The 16,654-nt window shown below is 36.7% G+C and overlaps 2 protein-coding genes across 2 annotated transcripts; both read right to left on the reverse strand.

The window, feature by feature from the left end:
* Nucleotides 1-528: 528 nt before the first annotated feature.
* LOC145774163 (E2F-associated phosphoprotein-like) lies at nt 529-5,969 on the reverse strand. The gene is made up of 7 exons (XM_082585334.1): nt 5,004-5,969; nt 4,738-4,829; nt 4,058-4,162; nt 3,510-3,608; nt 2,037-2,142; nt 1,610-1,729; nt 529-1,338 (listed from the first exon to the last, which is right to left on the reverse strand). Exons 1-7 carry the CDS (start codon nt 5,087-5,089, stop codon nt 1,035-1,037), a joined length of 912 nt encoding a protein of 303 aa, XP_082441460.1. The 5' UTR covers nt 5,090-5,969; the 3' UTR covers nt 529-1,034.
* On the reverse strand, nt 5,102-7,269 carry LOC145774162 (uncharacterized). The gene is made up of 2 exons (XM_082585333.1): nt 5,976-7,269; nt 5,102-5,478 (listed from the first exon to the last, which is right to left on the reverse strand). Exon 1 carries the CDS (start codon nt 7,229-7,231, stop codon nt 5,987-5,989), a length of 1,245 nt encoding a protein of 414 aa, XP_082441459.1. The 5' UTR covers nt 7,232-7,269; the 3' UTR covers nt 5,102-5,478; nt 5,976-5,986.
* Nucleotides 7,270-16,654: the final 9,385 nt, after the last annotated feature.

Here is a 16,654-nt window from a genome sequence, read left to right on the forward strand (position 1 = left end):
TGTAGAAGTATCGCAACATATTGTTTAAGGCCGTTCAAATAACACGAAACAACGTAGTTTGCTATTCCATAGATCAACATTCCTCAGAAGCCGTTAGTGACAGACAGTATCAAGAACCTTTTTTTAATCGAGGAAGACAATCATTGTTTCTTTGTAGGTACTGATAGTCCTCATTATGTTAAGGTTGGCATGTGTAGTCGAGCAATTAGAACAAAACCAATATTGAGTAGGCTAAGAAGCAGTATAGACTTTTTGCTATAAAAACTTGAATTTATTAATATTTTTACTATTTTTGAAACCCACTGATGGCCAAAATAGATCAGCAGTTGGCTATTTCCTGTTTACTGCTTACTGACTTATAAACAGGCATTATTTTGGTCATTTTTAAGTTTTTTAACTCAATACTTTTAATTTTTTTGCTCTTTTGTCAACGTTCGCATACCTTTGAAAAATTGTTGTTACTGTAAAATATAAAGCTGTTAGCCATATTTTGATACTGCACGCACGGTATCAAGCAAGAGTCTTGAACCTTCGATTAATTATTGTTCTCACATTGGAAATATTTCACTTTTGTTTCCAGATTTTATTTCTCAGCAAAATCGCGACCAAATGAATTTTGCACCATAAAATATTACTGAAAGCAACCGCAAAATAAACACATGGAAACTTGAAAGTAGAATAATCTTTAAACGTCTTCCAAAGAATAAACCACTGGTACAAAATGTAGCGTTACAATTCACGACAAATTGCCAAACAAAGGTCAGCCTATCACAAAAGACATCGACAAATTTCCGTTGCGGGATGCGAACCATAAACCTTCACCAGATCGTTTGTTCAATTCTGCTCACACTGCAACGACCAACATGAAAGTTGCAGGCCATACTGGTAACTGCCTGATACCTCAACAAGTTCTTTCAACAGCAACAGGGAGCAAGTCTACATCGGACCAAGCTCTCAACTGATACGGTGAAACGCAGCGCATTATAACTTTATATCATACTCTTACATAGAGTTGGATGTTAGATGCAGTTAAGTCACGCCGGGCCAGCAATAACATTAAAAAAGTGATACACTTCTTCTTTGTCAAACACAGCTACCTCTGTGCTACAAGTAACACACTTGACAGGGTGGTAGGTGTCTTCGGTTGAGTTTGTGGCTGCTGCGCTATCAACCGGTGCGTACCCAGCATCTGCTATGGTGGCTTGTTCGGTCGCTTCTCTTTTCTTGTGCCTTTTAAACTTTTTCTTCTTAGGTTCTTTATAGCGTAGAATCTCATCATTTTGTACTTCACAGTTTAACACAAACATAGCCCGGTACTGACCTTTGTAGAACGCATGCCTAAATGAGATTACACCAGTTAGACTTCAGCGTAAGAAGGTAGCAAAATTCCTGCAATGAATTCCTTGCCTTGTCAAGCCAAGGAAGCCAATTTTATACTTTTTTAAAGAAAGTAAATTACGGTACCTATGGAATATAAAATAAAATACAACGTATAACTTAATCATGGAATATATTTCTAAAACGAGTGTGCTGATCTGTCCATCATATCCCATCAACTTTCAACTCAAACAGAACGCTTTCAATCAGCAAACCATTTAAACATTCTCACCTTTGACAATCCATGCATAGAGTGGTTAAGCATGCTGGGCAGGTAAGCACAACCTCGTTGTTAGATGTGCCGCCATCTTGGGATGACTTTTCTTGCTTCGGATCTTCACTTAAAGAACCCCTGAGTGAAGAAGTAGCATTAGGTGCTAGCATTTGTCAAGGTCAAAACGTAAGTTTTTATATAACGGTAAATACAACAATAAACTGAACATTCAAATACTATTTTGTTTGTATACCAAATAAACCACAGAGGTCATATTTCCAGCGAGCTCCCAAAAATAAAATGAGGTTACAGCATAAATTGCATTCTCAAATGCAGATTAAAGAGCAAACATTTGATTTAACAATTGTATCTGTTCTATGTCAGCCATAGTAAGGCGATGAAAGCAGGTATATCAAGGGCAAGCAAAGTAATCAACTAATCATACCTTCGTTTTTGCTCGTTCACCCATTTTTGATCTCTATCATCAGCACACGGATCATAGAATAATTCATCATCGGTCATTTTCTTTTTCTTTGCTTTACTTTCCTGGTCTGAAAATTCAAAGCCATTGTAACTTTATTAACTCAATCAAGAAGAGAGATACAACTCTGCACCCGACCAGCCAAACGTCCCTTTTCATTGATTGGATTTATATTTTAATTGCCAGTCCTTTTACGTTGAATCAATGTCAAAAAGGAATGATTTACAAGCCGGGTATACAAAGACGTGACATGGAGTTCGGGCCGTCATTGATTGATTGATTGAATCTTTATCCTCGGACTGGGAAAGCTTCTTGCAGAGCGTAATCCTGGCAGTTTCGCACGGAATGGCCCGTTTCGGTGAGTCTGATTCGGTGAGTCCGATCCCTATTAGGTGATTTTTTCAATATTTTTTTTTAAATTATCGGGTACCGTAGCTAATTATCATTGCCGTTTTAGGGTTAGGGATTAGGGGTTAGAGGTTAGGAACTCACCGAATCGGACTCACCGAATAGTAGCAGACCCAGTTTCGCATACTTGTAGAGGCTTTGAGTCACTGACACAGGCCCGGTCACCGAGATTGACAGAGTGCAGTTTCCGATTGTTGAAGTGTTGTTGCCGGGGAATTATTCCATTCGCTAGGTGCCGCTGAATGGAGAGCAGTCCTTAACGTGCGTTGCTCAAGCGCACACCCCGAGAGCAATTCAAAATCTTTTCTTTATCTTATTTTCACCTATGCTTGTGTGGCGCTTAATAAAAAAAGTGTGGCGAAACTCCTCTTTTAGAAAATCCCATAACGTACTTAAAATTGGGTGAAGACCACTAGACCAGTATGAATGCGTTAATGCCTTCTGCTATCTTGGCGATATGATAAGTCAGTCAGATGGAGGTAGGGATGCTGTCATAGCTAAAATCAGGTCTGCATGGAAGAATTTTCGAGAGCTCCTTCCCATTTCGGCAAGCAGCAGTATCCCCTTCCTGATTAGAGGACATGTGTACAACATGTATAATATGTGTCAGCTCAGAAGCGTAATGCTTTATGCCAGTGAGACGTGGCCAGTCATTGCGGAGGACATCAAGCGTTTGAGCCATAATGACAACGCTATGGTGAGGTGGATATGCTCAAAGCGACTGGCGGACAGAGTATCAAGTGAAGAATTGAGAAGGCTTGACATCCACCAAGTAGAAGAGGTCGTACGGTGGAGGAGACTTCGTTGGTATGGCCACGTACAATGAATGGAAGAGGACTCCTGGGTTAAGAAGATTCAATCGAATGAAGTAGAAGAGCGTAATCCACGTGGACGACTAAACAAAAGGTGATGCGATAATGTGCGGAGCGACCTCCGAAAGGGGAACCTTGTGGCGGTCAATGTTCAGAATAGGAGTACGTGGAAAGCCGCTATCAAGCCGGATCGAAATTTACTAATGTGATTATCTACCTTCTGCGTCCTCGTCAGAATCAAAATAGACGTCATCGTAAGAGTCGGTGCGCTTTGAACTATTCGCTTTTGTCTTGGATCCAATTGTTTTATTTTCGTCTGCATAAAAATGAAAAAGCTTCAGTTTGAACAAAAAACATTCAAAAGTTGTTAAAAAATTTCAAAACCAAAAACGAAGCCATTGAAATGCACAAGCCATGAGAATACGTTGTGGTGAGCTTCACTGACCACCATTGACAACTCGTAAACGTTAAATTATATTCTGTACGGTAAGTCTATATGGGTGTAGTGTAGCTGTAGCCTGTACTGTAGATATGTTCGTGCAATGTCACTTAAGCCTTGCAGTATATTACACTTTAATTCTTATCAAAATCTCATTGGTATAAAGCGTTTTGAAGAGTTATATTGACTTGTAAACATTACAGTAATTCAAACACTTTTTACAACAAAGAATTATATGCTTTCAAAACTTAAAAAGTGTTGTAAAACCCTGACTTTATTTGCGTTTTGATATAATTAATTTGCAATTTGGTTAACATAAGTCATACCCTCATTAGGTGGCATCCATGATTTTTCATGTCTCTCCATCGCCTGATTTAACTCCAGGTTCATAGTTTTTTCAAATTCATCCTCAGATGAAGATATTTCATCACCTGGGAAGAAAAATAAAATGCATTGCCAATTTAAATATTGGGAGCTGGTATACTGCACAAGTCTCCCCCCCCTGGTAACTCATGACAAAGACAGGACTCCAAACATACTATAGGGTGAAACTACTTTACCTTTGCTTTACTGCTCACACACTTCAATCCACATGTTTTGGTCAATTCCTCTTTGTCATAAGTTACCAGGGGGGGGGGGGGGGGGGGGGACTTGTATACCAGCTCCAAATATTGATACTAGTTGTTGTTATTTATCACATTTATAACTTATTTTTATAAGTACTATGCGTATACCAAACTGTAAGAACACCTGCCTGGCTGCAGGAAGCATGTTGGGTTACCATTCAAGAAGAGCGATGACATCTGGTTGCAAAACATTTCATGGCATGCTTGAAGAAGAAATGGACAAAAAATTAGCTTCGTTGCAAATCTGTCCCCTAATCTTGAACTTTTAAGTAATAGATGTAGGCTACGCCTGGATATAACAAAAATATGCATATAAATGAACAAAACAAATTAACTAAGTCTATTTAGAGTCATTTTTCAGTGCTGTATCTAGTACCTACCCATAAACCGTTGCAGAGCACGTCGTTTTTGATCCGGCGTTCCTTCCAGAAAGGCATTTACATCATCTAGTTTATGATTTTCCTCATCAGAACTGAGGAAAATTGCAATCTGATTATAAAATTGATAGGCCACTTATATAGCCTACATTAAATTTTCAGCACTATGCAAATGTAGTTGATTAGAATCATAAAACAACCCCATGCGTTATTATTTTAAAACTTGATCATTTAAAGGATTAGTGATGAAACATAAGGATAGTCTTTACCTGTCAGATCCACAAATGTAGTCGTCATCACTGTCATTATCTATATAATAACTATAACCATCAACTTTACCAAGTCTGTTGAACATTTTTACAAAGAGCTGAAAAACATAACACACCAAACCGCAATGTCAAAGCAACACAAAAACATCCAAAGTAAAATGATTGTAATTACAAATAACTGTCATGCAAACATTATTGTTACTTCCCTACTTGCCATCATTGGCTCAGCACCATTACATTATTCCTTGACAAATAGTTTACAAACGAGGACATGCTATTGCATGAAAAACATACACCATGTAAGGTGAAAGTAAAATTTCAGTAAGAAATACGTTGAAAATTTCAGCAAAAAAAAAAAAACGTTCCATAGTTGATTATTTCCATGATATCTATGTAATGGTGATACACAAGTTTTGAGACTAAAGTTGATATTGTGAGTTCAGGATATTTTGTCCTCTGATGCGTATGAAGTCATCTGTCAATCAAAACCAGTAATCGTGATAAGGAATTTTGATATTTTAGCAGTACCAATAGCTAGGGATAATATAGATGTAAAAATCAATTCATTTTACATTTATTTTTTAAAAACATACAATAAAATTACAAATGCAACATTATTATACTGCAAAAAATAAAGCATTGGTTTTAAAACGTTGCATTTGTAATTTTGTGACTTAGACTTTATAAATAATGTAAAAAATACAGCATTGGCTTCAAAAAGTCTAAGTGAGTGTCAAGAAATGGAACATTCCACCACCTTGCTGCTCTCTGTCAGCTAAGCTCTTGAACAGCCTTCTAACTGTTTTGCAATTATTTGTATTGCATGTTCCAACATAGTTTCATAACAAAAAATCTTGACGCTACGCAGTAATAAAAAGGTGATAAAGATGTACAGGGGTCAATGAGGTAGACTGCAGCATCTTACAATACAACAAATATAGGTATTTAATAAAGTGGTCATTATTAACTTACCAAACGGGTGTTCAATGCTTCAAATTACGTTGGTGTGGTGAGTGCTCATATGAACATGATGGAACTTCAACATATGTGGAGCAGTTTCCCGATGTATCTATACTTGCAACGCTTCTAATAAATGTACGCAAATCATAATACATCCACATTAAATTAAACATGCCAAAGCAATAAGTACCACATTCACATTGCACACCACTGTTCAAATATCTGACTAAGGGCCATGATAGACAATTTTCGTAATGTATGTGATGTTTTCGAATGACTCTTGCAGCAATTTCTTGAAGTGAAGTGAAATATAGACGATGTCTATAAAATAAGTGCTGACAGCTGAATGGAACAAATGGATTCAAAAAGAAGTCTACCTCCTCCAAGGATTGAAGTTTTAAAAGAGAATATGGTAGGACTTTAAGGCAATTTTTTGGAGCAAAAAACCGGCGAAGCTTTTTTAGTTCCCCGATCTGTCGTGGTAACGCCTTGATACCATTGTTGCCAAGAAACAAATGCGTCAGTTCTTTCAAGTTGTAAAAGTTTGGTGGTAAAAGTATCAGCTCATTATCAGTCAAATCAAGCGTCTTTAAGTTTCTGCACAAGTTAGATTCAGAACAACACAACGAATTCGGAAACTGAGTAATTTCATTGCCAATGAGAACCAAGGAGCTTAATGATTCCATTTGAGCCAGCTCAGTTGGTATGACTTTGATTTTGTTTAAGGATAAATTTAATGATGTTAGGTTTTTCAAAGCAAATATCCTTGAATCAAACCGGGCTAAGTGACAGTTGGAAACCTCTAACTCTTTTACAGTCGTAGGAAAGGACACAGGATAATCTTTTCTAGCAAGTATCTTTAACTTTGTTGGTGGTGCTTGGACATGCTTTGTCTTAGCTGGTTCCATTGACGACAACACAGGATGACCTGACAATGATTTCCCACTATTACCTACTTTTAGTGCATTTAAAATTAATTTCAAATCAACAGAATTTGCTTTTTTAATGCACAAATCTACTTCTGGTTCTTTAAGGCGAATAGTTGCTTTTCCTTCAGAAATAAACTTGGCAAATATTTGTTGAATATTGTTGATGACTTTGTATTTTACACCAACCCTGTCTTTTGCAGTGCAGTATATTAAAAAAACTACATCACCGGACTTTTTTGCCAAAAACAAGGTTGATTGAACTGATTTGCAATGTCCACCACGAATCCCTTGAGATGCAACACTTCGATTTATAACTTCAATCTGACATTTTAGTCTCATGGTGTTTAACAATAGCTTGCTTTATTACTTAAAGATAGATCAAATCTGAAAGAATAAGACATTAGGCAATTGAATAATATGATACAGTAGATAGGCTACTACTTAAATAAACATATTGCCTAGCCTATTCTTTAACAATAATGTTTTAAAATAAACCTAAAAATTATGTTCCAATCAAATTGCTATTAACATATACAAGCAATTTTTTCATGCCATATTTTTTTACATTCATTTGCTGGTGGAGCCTTCTATCTTTTAACCGTTTTTGATTGAATTGTCACATCTTGAGCATCTCGTATTTTTGCTTTGTCTGTGCCACTATCTCATATTGTGCTTCTGTCCATCTTACATAATCTGCTTGAGTTCTTTTCTGAACAATTAATTATATAATTTTACCTCTCAAATACTTGACCGTTGTGTTGAGTAATTTTTCAGTTATTATTTCATGTGAGCAAGTTTTGCAAATGTTTAGATTTGACCATATTTTTGCTGAGCCAGTGAATGATTCTTTAGTATTTCTTTTAAGGCTGTGGCTATATTTACAACATGTGCCTGAACATGGCTAATTGAGGAGATAGTTACACTATACAATGTATATACAGTGCTTCCACTTTTATAAAGCTAGATTACCACTTGTATTACCACATTTGTCCTCAGATTACCACATTTTTTACTGTGTTTTTTACCCGATCTTTACATTAACACAGTGGCTATTTTTACCCACTTGTTGCCATAGTTACTATCAGGTGTGGTCAGAGTTAGGATTAAAGTTAGTATATAAGGGTTTTAAGGTAAGACTTAGGAATAAGGTTAGGGTTTTGATCTTTACCCAGAACTAAGAATTTTTCTAAAATGCAAGTTTTTGTTTTCAACAGGGCAGTGGCTATTTGACCGGCTCCGGTCTTTGAATCTGAAACACTATTTGACCGGTCATGACGTCACTACATAAGCGCTTTTTTTTTTCTCTTTCAAAGCAACAGACGAAAAGCGCCGATATAACACGTATAACTACAACACGTATTCTCCAACTCAGTCCGTGGCGCGTGCGATACGTCTCCGGCTGCCAATTTAGAGGGAATGAGTTCGATACCATCCGGAAGCATTATTTTTTTTTCATTTTTTTTTATCTAAATTTTGACCCGAAGCGCATTTTTGTGGTCAATTTTTAATTTGAGTAGCCTACAGCCCATTTTTTATGTCTTTTCAAATGTGAGTAATACTGTTAGAGTTTTTTTAATTTGCTGGAATTTGAGAATTTCTCTTGGTAATTTTCCGATCGTCATAAGTGAACGTGTGTTGCCGAACGATCCTACATTTTTCTCTCAAGTTAGTTATATACAATACTTCTTTAAAAAATGGTTTTACCATTATCATTTCTTTTAAAAGAAGTATTGTATATAACTAACTTGAGAACTATACTTGAGAACTATTAACTAACTTGGACTGTAGGCTACTCAAATTAAAAATTGACCACATAAATGCGCTTCGGGTCAATCAAAATTTAGATAAAAAAAAAATGAAAAAAAGAATGCTTCCGGATGGTATCGAACTCATCCCCTCTAGATTGGCAGCCGGAGACGTATCGCACGCGCTACGGACTGAGTTGAAGAATACGTGTTGAAGTTAGAACTTATATCGGCGCATCTCGTCTGTTGCTTTGAAAGAGAAAAAGAAAAAAGCGCTTATGCAGTGACGTCATGACCGGTCAAATAGTGTTTCAGATTCAAAGACCGGAGCCGGTCAAATAGCCACTGCCTTTCAACAGCTTTAAACTTTCTCAAATTACTACAGAATTCCTTATCCGGCAACGCTATTATTTGGTTATATTCACACTATATAGTGTAAAATAAGGCCTAAAACAACTATATACTCAGTTTATTAACAGAACGTCCGAAATAAGAAAGCAAAGTACCAGTAGCTTAGCCAGGAATTTTGAAAGGGGGGGTTTTGACGGCCGCCGGGCTTCGCCCGCCGGCCTCTTTGCCAAAGGCGACACCCAGCGGTGGGGGGCCTCTCTAGAAAATTTTGAAAAATTACTTTAAATTTAGTGCATTCTTTCAACAAAAATATGGGTATAAATATTCCTGTAAAATGGTGCTGTCTGGTGGCATAGCAAAAGAATAAGATCATGTTTTCTTGGGCATTTTTCGGTAATAAAGCTAAGTCTCTATGTTTTCTTGTTGCTATTTCCTGGCTGAGATACCGTATTTGAATGATTAGTATTTGCAAAACTCGCTCTTTTAATGCAGTTTCGTTTAAAATTAGGCAAAATTTGTTTTAGAGACATAGAGACTGAAAGCATCATTCTCAATATCATGACGTCACACGCGTGCCAAAGGGGGGGTTGTAACCCCCAACCCCCCTGGCTACGCCACTGCAAAGTACTGTACTTGACACCGCAGCTAGAATCTGAAAGACATCTTGACTATGAATATGATCACATGGTCACCCTACCTTCAAAGTCAAAAGTCAGGACGAATTCCAAAATCAAACCGAAAACAGCGGAACATGCTAGTCACATGCTGTTATAAGTAGTTTTTTGCATATCTGTTCGATTTTGGAGGACAACAGTTTAAATGCTCTTATTTATTGATAGTATATTTTATGTCAAATTTTCAAAATTTATAATTTCCACATTTTGGCAACATTTCCACACAAAATTTCCATATTACCACATTATTACCACAAATTTTTCATAACCACATTTTTACTACAGTCCACAAGCATGATGAAAATTCCACAATAAAGTGGAAGCGCTGGTATATAGCCTTATAAATAGCGTTGCCAGATAAGAAATTCTGCCCTAATTTGAGAAAAGTTTAAAGCTGTTGAAAACAAAAACTTGTATTTTGGCATCATTCGTATTAACCACGTTATAACGTCTGTGTTTTGTCGCTTCTACCTTTTTCTAGACCTCTGTTATGTTTGACATATATTGTTTTTTTTTTGTGATAGTCAAAAACGAAAACAAATAACAAACTGAAACTGAACTGATCTCTGCTGGAATCACTTTGCTTGCCCTTTGAAATCATGATAAATTTATTCTTTACGGTTGACTTACTTTTTCAGTGAACACCAGATAAAAATAAATAAAAAAGCTTCAAAACATAAAAAAGCAGTGTGTGTTATGATTAACCAGTGGCGTAGCTAGGGGGGCGCGGAGGGGGGTGGCACTTTCAGACTACAATTTTTGATTTTGATTATAATCTGATAAAAAAACGCTTTTCATTTTCACATGCTTTTTCTAGAAGGGGCGGCAAAATCTGAATCCGCACCGGGCGGCACATTCCCTAGCATTCCCTAGCTACGCCACTGTAATTAACACAAGTTTTTTGAGTCGATTTTTTAGATATTTGCAATTTTTTTATTGTTATGTGAATATTTTTTCTGGATTGAGAAAGATTTTTGCAAAGTTACGAATGATTGTTATTAATGTCAGTTACGAATGATTGTAGAGGCTTAGAACCACTAGTGCAGGCACAGTGGTCGAGTTTGACGGAGTGAACGTTCCTTTTGCTGTTGAAGTGTTGGCTTAAGATCAATTAATCCTCTAGCTCAGTGGTTCCCAACCTGGGGTTCGCGGACCCCTTGGGGGTCCGTGAGAAAGCATTTGGGGGTCCGTGATTACCTTGATGAATTTTGGAAAAAAAAACTTTGTTCTAGGTATGCACGGATGGAGCACCAGCTATGCTCGGGAACAAATCCGGATTTTCTGCTTTAGTAAAAAAACGAAGCTCCTCGCGTGGTTGTTACCCATTGCGTCTTGCACAGGTACGAATTAGCAGCAAAAACTTTACTAGCAAGTCTCAAAGAAATTCTGACGAATTGCATGAAAGTCGTTAGTTTCATCAAAAGCAAAGCTGTAAACCACTGTACTTTTAAAGCGCTCTGTCAAGAAGTAGGGTCAGATTACGAAGTAGGCTACTTTTGTATCATTCTGTGGTAGGCTACGTTGGTTATCTAGAAGTTTTAAAACAACTGCAGCAGCTAAAAAATGAGGTATCAACTCTTTTGAAAGCAAAAGAAAGTCCCCTCTCAAAATTGTTCGAGAGTAAAAGTTTTCCATACAGCATGGCCTAGCCTACTTAGCCGATATTTTCGGTCATATTAACAATATTAATCGTGGCATTCAAGGACCAGGTGTGACAATTATAATTCATGCAGCTGAAAAATTGTAAAGCGTTTTTAGCCAAGTTGCCGGTTTGGAAACGCAGATTGGAAGCAGGTAATTACGCTAACTTTCCAATGTTAGAAGATCTTATCTTGATGGATAAAACTCAAAGAGAATGTAGCCTACTCTTTTGATCTCTATGAGAGAAAAATTTTGCGCACGCTTTGAAACCCTGCAAATCTCATTTCAACGTTATTTTAATTTAGAATACCTGCCGAACGAAGTTTAAACATAGATTCGAAATCCTTTTATTTTTGACTTGAACAACATCAGCGATGACAATCTCAGTAAAGATGGCCTAATTGATTTGAGATCAAAAGAGTTATTACCCATTGAGTTTCATTTAAAAACTGTGGAAGAATTTTGGTGCTCACAACTGCAAACCTACCATTCTTGGCAAAGCAATCGATTATTGTTTTGTTATCATTTATAACCACTTACCTTTGCGAGGCAGGATTCTCAGCTATTGTTACAATAAAAACAACATAGAAATCGCCTGGACAGTGGACGTTGAAGAATGAAGACGACATGCGTGTTGCATTGTCAAAAACTCAACCGCAGTTCAGTCGTTTAGTTCAGGAAAGGCAACAACAACCATCTCATTAAATTTGCTTACTTTGAAAAAGTTTCGGCATGGCACTTTGGGTCACCTTAATATTCAAATACTGCTGACATTTCTTGAACAATCCATTCATTTTCTTATATGAGCAACTGTTTAACCTGATATTTGCCGCAGGAGTCACAGCGGCAATGCAATATGACACCGTACAGTAGTTGAGTAGCCTACCATAATTATTACAATAGTCAATAGTACTGTCATTGAACTGACTCGTGTGAAAATAAATTTCTTTGCAATAATCAATAGTATGTTAATTGAGTTTCAGGCAAAATTTAGGTAGGGGTCCGTAGAATTAATAATTTGTCTAAAGGGGGCCGTGACAACAAAAAGGTTGGGAACCACTGAGTCTAGCTGCTGCAAAATAGACAGCAGTCTTTGAACTTAAAGTGGGTTTCTCAAGTTCATACCCTTAGAGGAGAACCATCGTTTTTTAATCGCGATTTCTTCATTCACAAAGTCAGCCACTTAACCGATTGACTTATCTGGACAGACTACAACTTAGAGCAGCCCCACATCAGATTTTACATTTAATAGTAGCCTATCGGCCTATATATTTCTATGTACCGGTACAGTAGGCTAATGAGAAATAGGCCTACTCATCCACTAAGTTTGGTTTTTTGCTATAATTCTGTTTCATATGTCATATTTTCTGTCTCAATATATCCCATTCCAGGAATTTCAATGTGTTTTTGCCTATCTACTTAAAATAAACAAAGGATAGTTTCTATTCAAGCACTCTCTCCTAACCTTGAACACTGTCTTCCAATACAGTGACTACGGTAGCCTAATATAGGCTACAGTGATTAGGCTTAAAACAATGAAAACTATTAATACTACAAAAAGTGCTCAATGCTAAGCAAAAAAGCAAATCAGAGCGAATTAAATCAAATATAGTTATTATTATCTGAATCCTTAACAGCCTGTTTCACCTATAGCCTACGGATCATCAGAATTTCTTATTCAAATAGAATCTATTTGAATTTATTTGATTCTATTTGAATAAGAACTTCTGATGATCCGTATAGGTGAGTAGGCTTATATATCTTCCAATGCACTACACTATACTGAAAGACAGTGACAGTGACACCACTGAAAGACAGTTGAAGGTTAGGTGTGAGTCAGGGGCTCTGAGAGGGGGGAAGTCGGGCAAATTTCTCCCCTAGCATAACATTGTAAAGGAAAAACGAGTAGTTTTTCGTTTTTTTCACGTTTGAGGGGGGCCCACTTTTGCCACTAAAATAATAGTGTAGGCTACCAACTTAAAAAATAAACAAATTTTTGAATGAAATAGGCAGTTCCACCAAGTATTTTTCGATCATGGTAAATGCTACGGTACTTCAGATGTTACTCATCAAGAACAAAGCATTCTTGTATTAAGGTAGGCGATGTTAAACTGCTTCAAGAATTAAGTCCACTGATTTCTGCATCATTAAAGGGTTTCTCTTGTTTTAACTTGAAACCTAGTGCTGCTGCATTTGGGTAAGCGTGCAGCCTACTATTTTTGCTTAACCAACTGAATCTTGAATTCAAAAACTGCGTTGGCCAGGCATATTGATCCAACATGTCTGGAAAGATTAAAAATATTCAAGGCAGGATTCAATTTAAGGGAAGTAAACCCGTTTTGCCTATAGGCTAGTCTGCTTATGGATGTCATTGCTTAAATTTGGTTGGAGATCAGAGTGTTGTCCGGATGTCATATCATTTTTGGAGTAATTGATCGACTGTATGCTAAGCTTGTGTCATTTTTAATTATAACCAGGCCAGATAGGAAGTTCTAAAGGAAGCGCTGTCTCATCCAAGCTGCCTACTTGAGCTTGCTACAGTTTTAAATCTATGCTTTTCTGCATTTTGTGGTTTGCAGTTCTAAACAATGTTCACTCGACTAACCTATTCATATAGCGATAAAGAATTGTTCAATAGATAGTTAGATACTTAATGAATAGATGTCCGCCCCGATAGCTCTGTTGATTAGCGAGTGTGACTTCGTGAACGAAGAAGCTTCAAGATCAAGCTGCGCTAGTCTGACTCTCTGAGTGTGAGCTTGAGCAACGCATTCTGAGGGCTGCTCTCCAATCAGCGGCACCTAATGGATGGAATAATTTCGCGGCAACAACACTTCAATAATTGGAAACTTCACTCTGTCAATCTCGGTAACCGACCCTGCGTCAAAAGCCTCTACAAGTGTGCAAAACTACCAGGAAAATGAATTCAATTTCACGCTGAGGAAAGTAGGCCAAGTTTAGCTTAAAACATATGATGCAGCGCATGATACAAATTCGTTGCTTTTATTTTTGCTGAATAAAAAAATGTTGGGGCCCATTTTACGTATTGTTTCCCGACCCCTCCTGATTTCTCTCGGAAGCCCTGGTGTGAGTAAATTATTTATCATCATAGCTGCAGGAACTAGAAAATGAAGCCGATTCGGTGTGCCACCAAAATTTTGATTTTAGCCTACATGTAGGCCTAACATAAAAGCATGATGAAAAATGACTTGGCTTATTCTAGTCAAACAAAATTTTATTTTACGTTTCTAAAACACAGTAGCAAATCAATATACAAAAAATTGAAGGCAGGGAACCGCAAAGTTCCAACAAAGCAAAACATTGAAAAAGATAAAAAAAAATTATATAAAAGTTCAGGTCTGTCTAAGAAGTAAAAGTGTGCACAGAAGATTAGGAGGGGAGTTGCCTCCCAAACAATTTGACATATTTTACATGGTTTTGACAGAATTTTTACGGTACCTCAGTATCAATTTAATGCCAATGAAATATTTAAAAGAAGCATAATCAAAATCATTTCGCACTCTTGTTGTTCATCTATTATAGCCAACCAACATGGCTCCTGGACAACATAAGTTATTTACTGCTTAGCAATCATTTGAATGTTTTGCATGTCTCAGCACAAAATTATGACAAAAAGTTGAGATGCAGAAATAAGGAAGATGATGAAGATATTGAGCTGGCATCAAGTTGCAGTATTTAAATACACAAATGCACATGGGTATCTGATAGACAAAGTGATCATGTCAAACGAACATATCCCGCATAAGATCTTCAACATAACGTTGGTATGACATACACTTATGTGAACATAACGGAACTTCAACGTATGTGGAGTAGTTTCCAGACGGATCTATACTTGCAGCGTTTCTAACAAATCTACGCAAATCATAAAACGTCCGCAGAAAATCAAACATACCAAAACAATAGATACCACATCCACATTGCACACCATTGTTCAAATATCTGACCAATGGCCAAGGCAGACAAGTTTCGTAAACTATGTGCTGTTTTCGTATGACCCTTGCAGCAATTTCTTGAAGTGAAAGCGGAGTTAAACGGTGGGTAGAAAACTGAAAGTGAGCCCTAAATGGAACAAACAAATTAAAAAACAAATCCAATTCTTCCAAGGATGGAATATTTAGAAGAGATATTGGTATAACTTCCAAGCAGTTTTTCGGAGCAAGAAACTGGCGAAGCTTTGTAAGCTCTCCAATCTGACGTGGCAATGCCTTGAGATCATTATTGCTAAGAGATAGATGTGTCAGTTGTTTCAAATTGCAAAAATTTGGTGGTAAATATACGAGGTTGTTGTTAATCAAATTAAGAACTTTTAAATTTTTGCACAATCTAGATTCAGAACAACACAAAGAAATTGGAAACCGAGTAATTTCATTGTTTATGAGAATCAAAGAGCTCAATGATTCCATTTGAGCCAGCTCAGGTGGTATGACTTTGAGTTTGTTTGAAGATAAATTTAATGATGTCAAATATTTTAAACCGAATATTGTTGAATCAATCTCTTTTAAGCAATAGCAGGAGGAAAGATTTAACCTTTTCAGAGCGAATACTAAACAGTCTTTTCTTGAAAGTACCTTTAACTTTGTTGGCGATTCTTCAACAGGCTTCTTCTGTTTTGAATATTGAACATCACTTGTTTTTTTCATAGACGACAACACACCAGGGCCCAACAATGACTCACCATTGTTACCTGATTTTAACGCACTTAAAAACAATTTCAAATAAAAACAATCCGCATTTTCAATGCAAAAATATACGTCTGGTTCTCTGAAGCGAATAGTTGCTTTTCCAGCAGTAATAAACTTGTGATGTATTTTTTTGATATTTTTGATGACTTTGTATTCTACACATACTCGATCATCTCCAGTGCACCATCTTAAGGAAACTACATCACCAGACTTTTCCAGCAAAGTCAATGTTGATTGAACCGACTCGCAATGTCCTCCACAAATATCTTGAGATGCAACACTTCGATCGATGACTTTTATCCGACATTTCAGTTCCATGATGCTTTAACAATAAAGTTTAACAATTAACAATTTTTCGAAAGATGACTCAAATCTAAAAGTACAAGACATGAGGTAATTAGAAAATGTATGCTGATTCTTAGAGGTGTGAACGCACAAATTGTTTTGTTTTTGTACTATAACTTGCCAAACAATTTTATTGGACATTGTTAATCAGCTACTCAGATTGTCACACAAACTAAGTTGCCAAATAGATTTTAAATTTCTAGCTCATTCGCTACTACAAGTAGTCTTATTATTTACAAGCTGTACAAGCTTAAAAACAGCCCAAAATTTAAAAATTTACGCAAAATAAAAGCAAAATTT

The sequence above is a fragment of the Aplidium turbinatum genome, chromosome 7 (genome assembly GCF_918807975.1).
Source record: "Aplidium turbinatum chromosome 7, kaAplTurb1.1, whole genome shotgun sequence".
Classification (NCBI taxonomy): domain Eukaryota; kingdom Metazoa; phylum Chordata; class Ascidiacea; order Aplousobranchia; family Polyclinidae; genus Aplidium; species Aplidium turbinatum.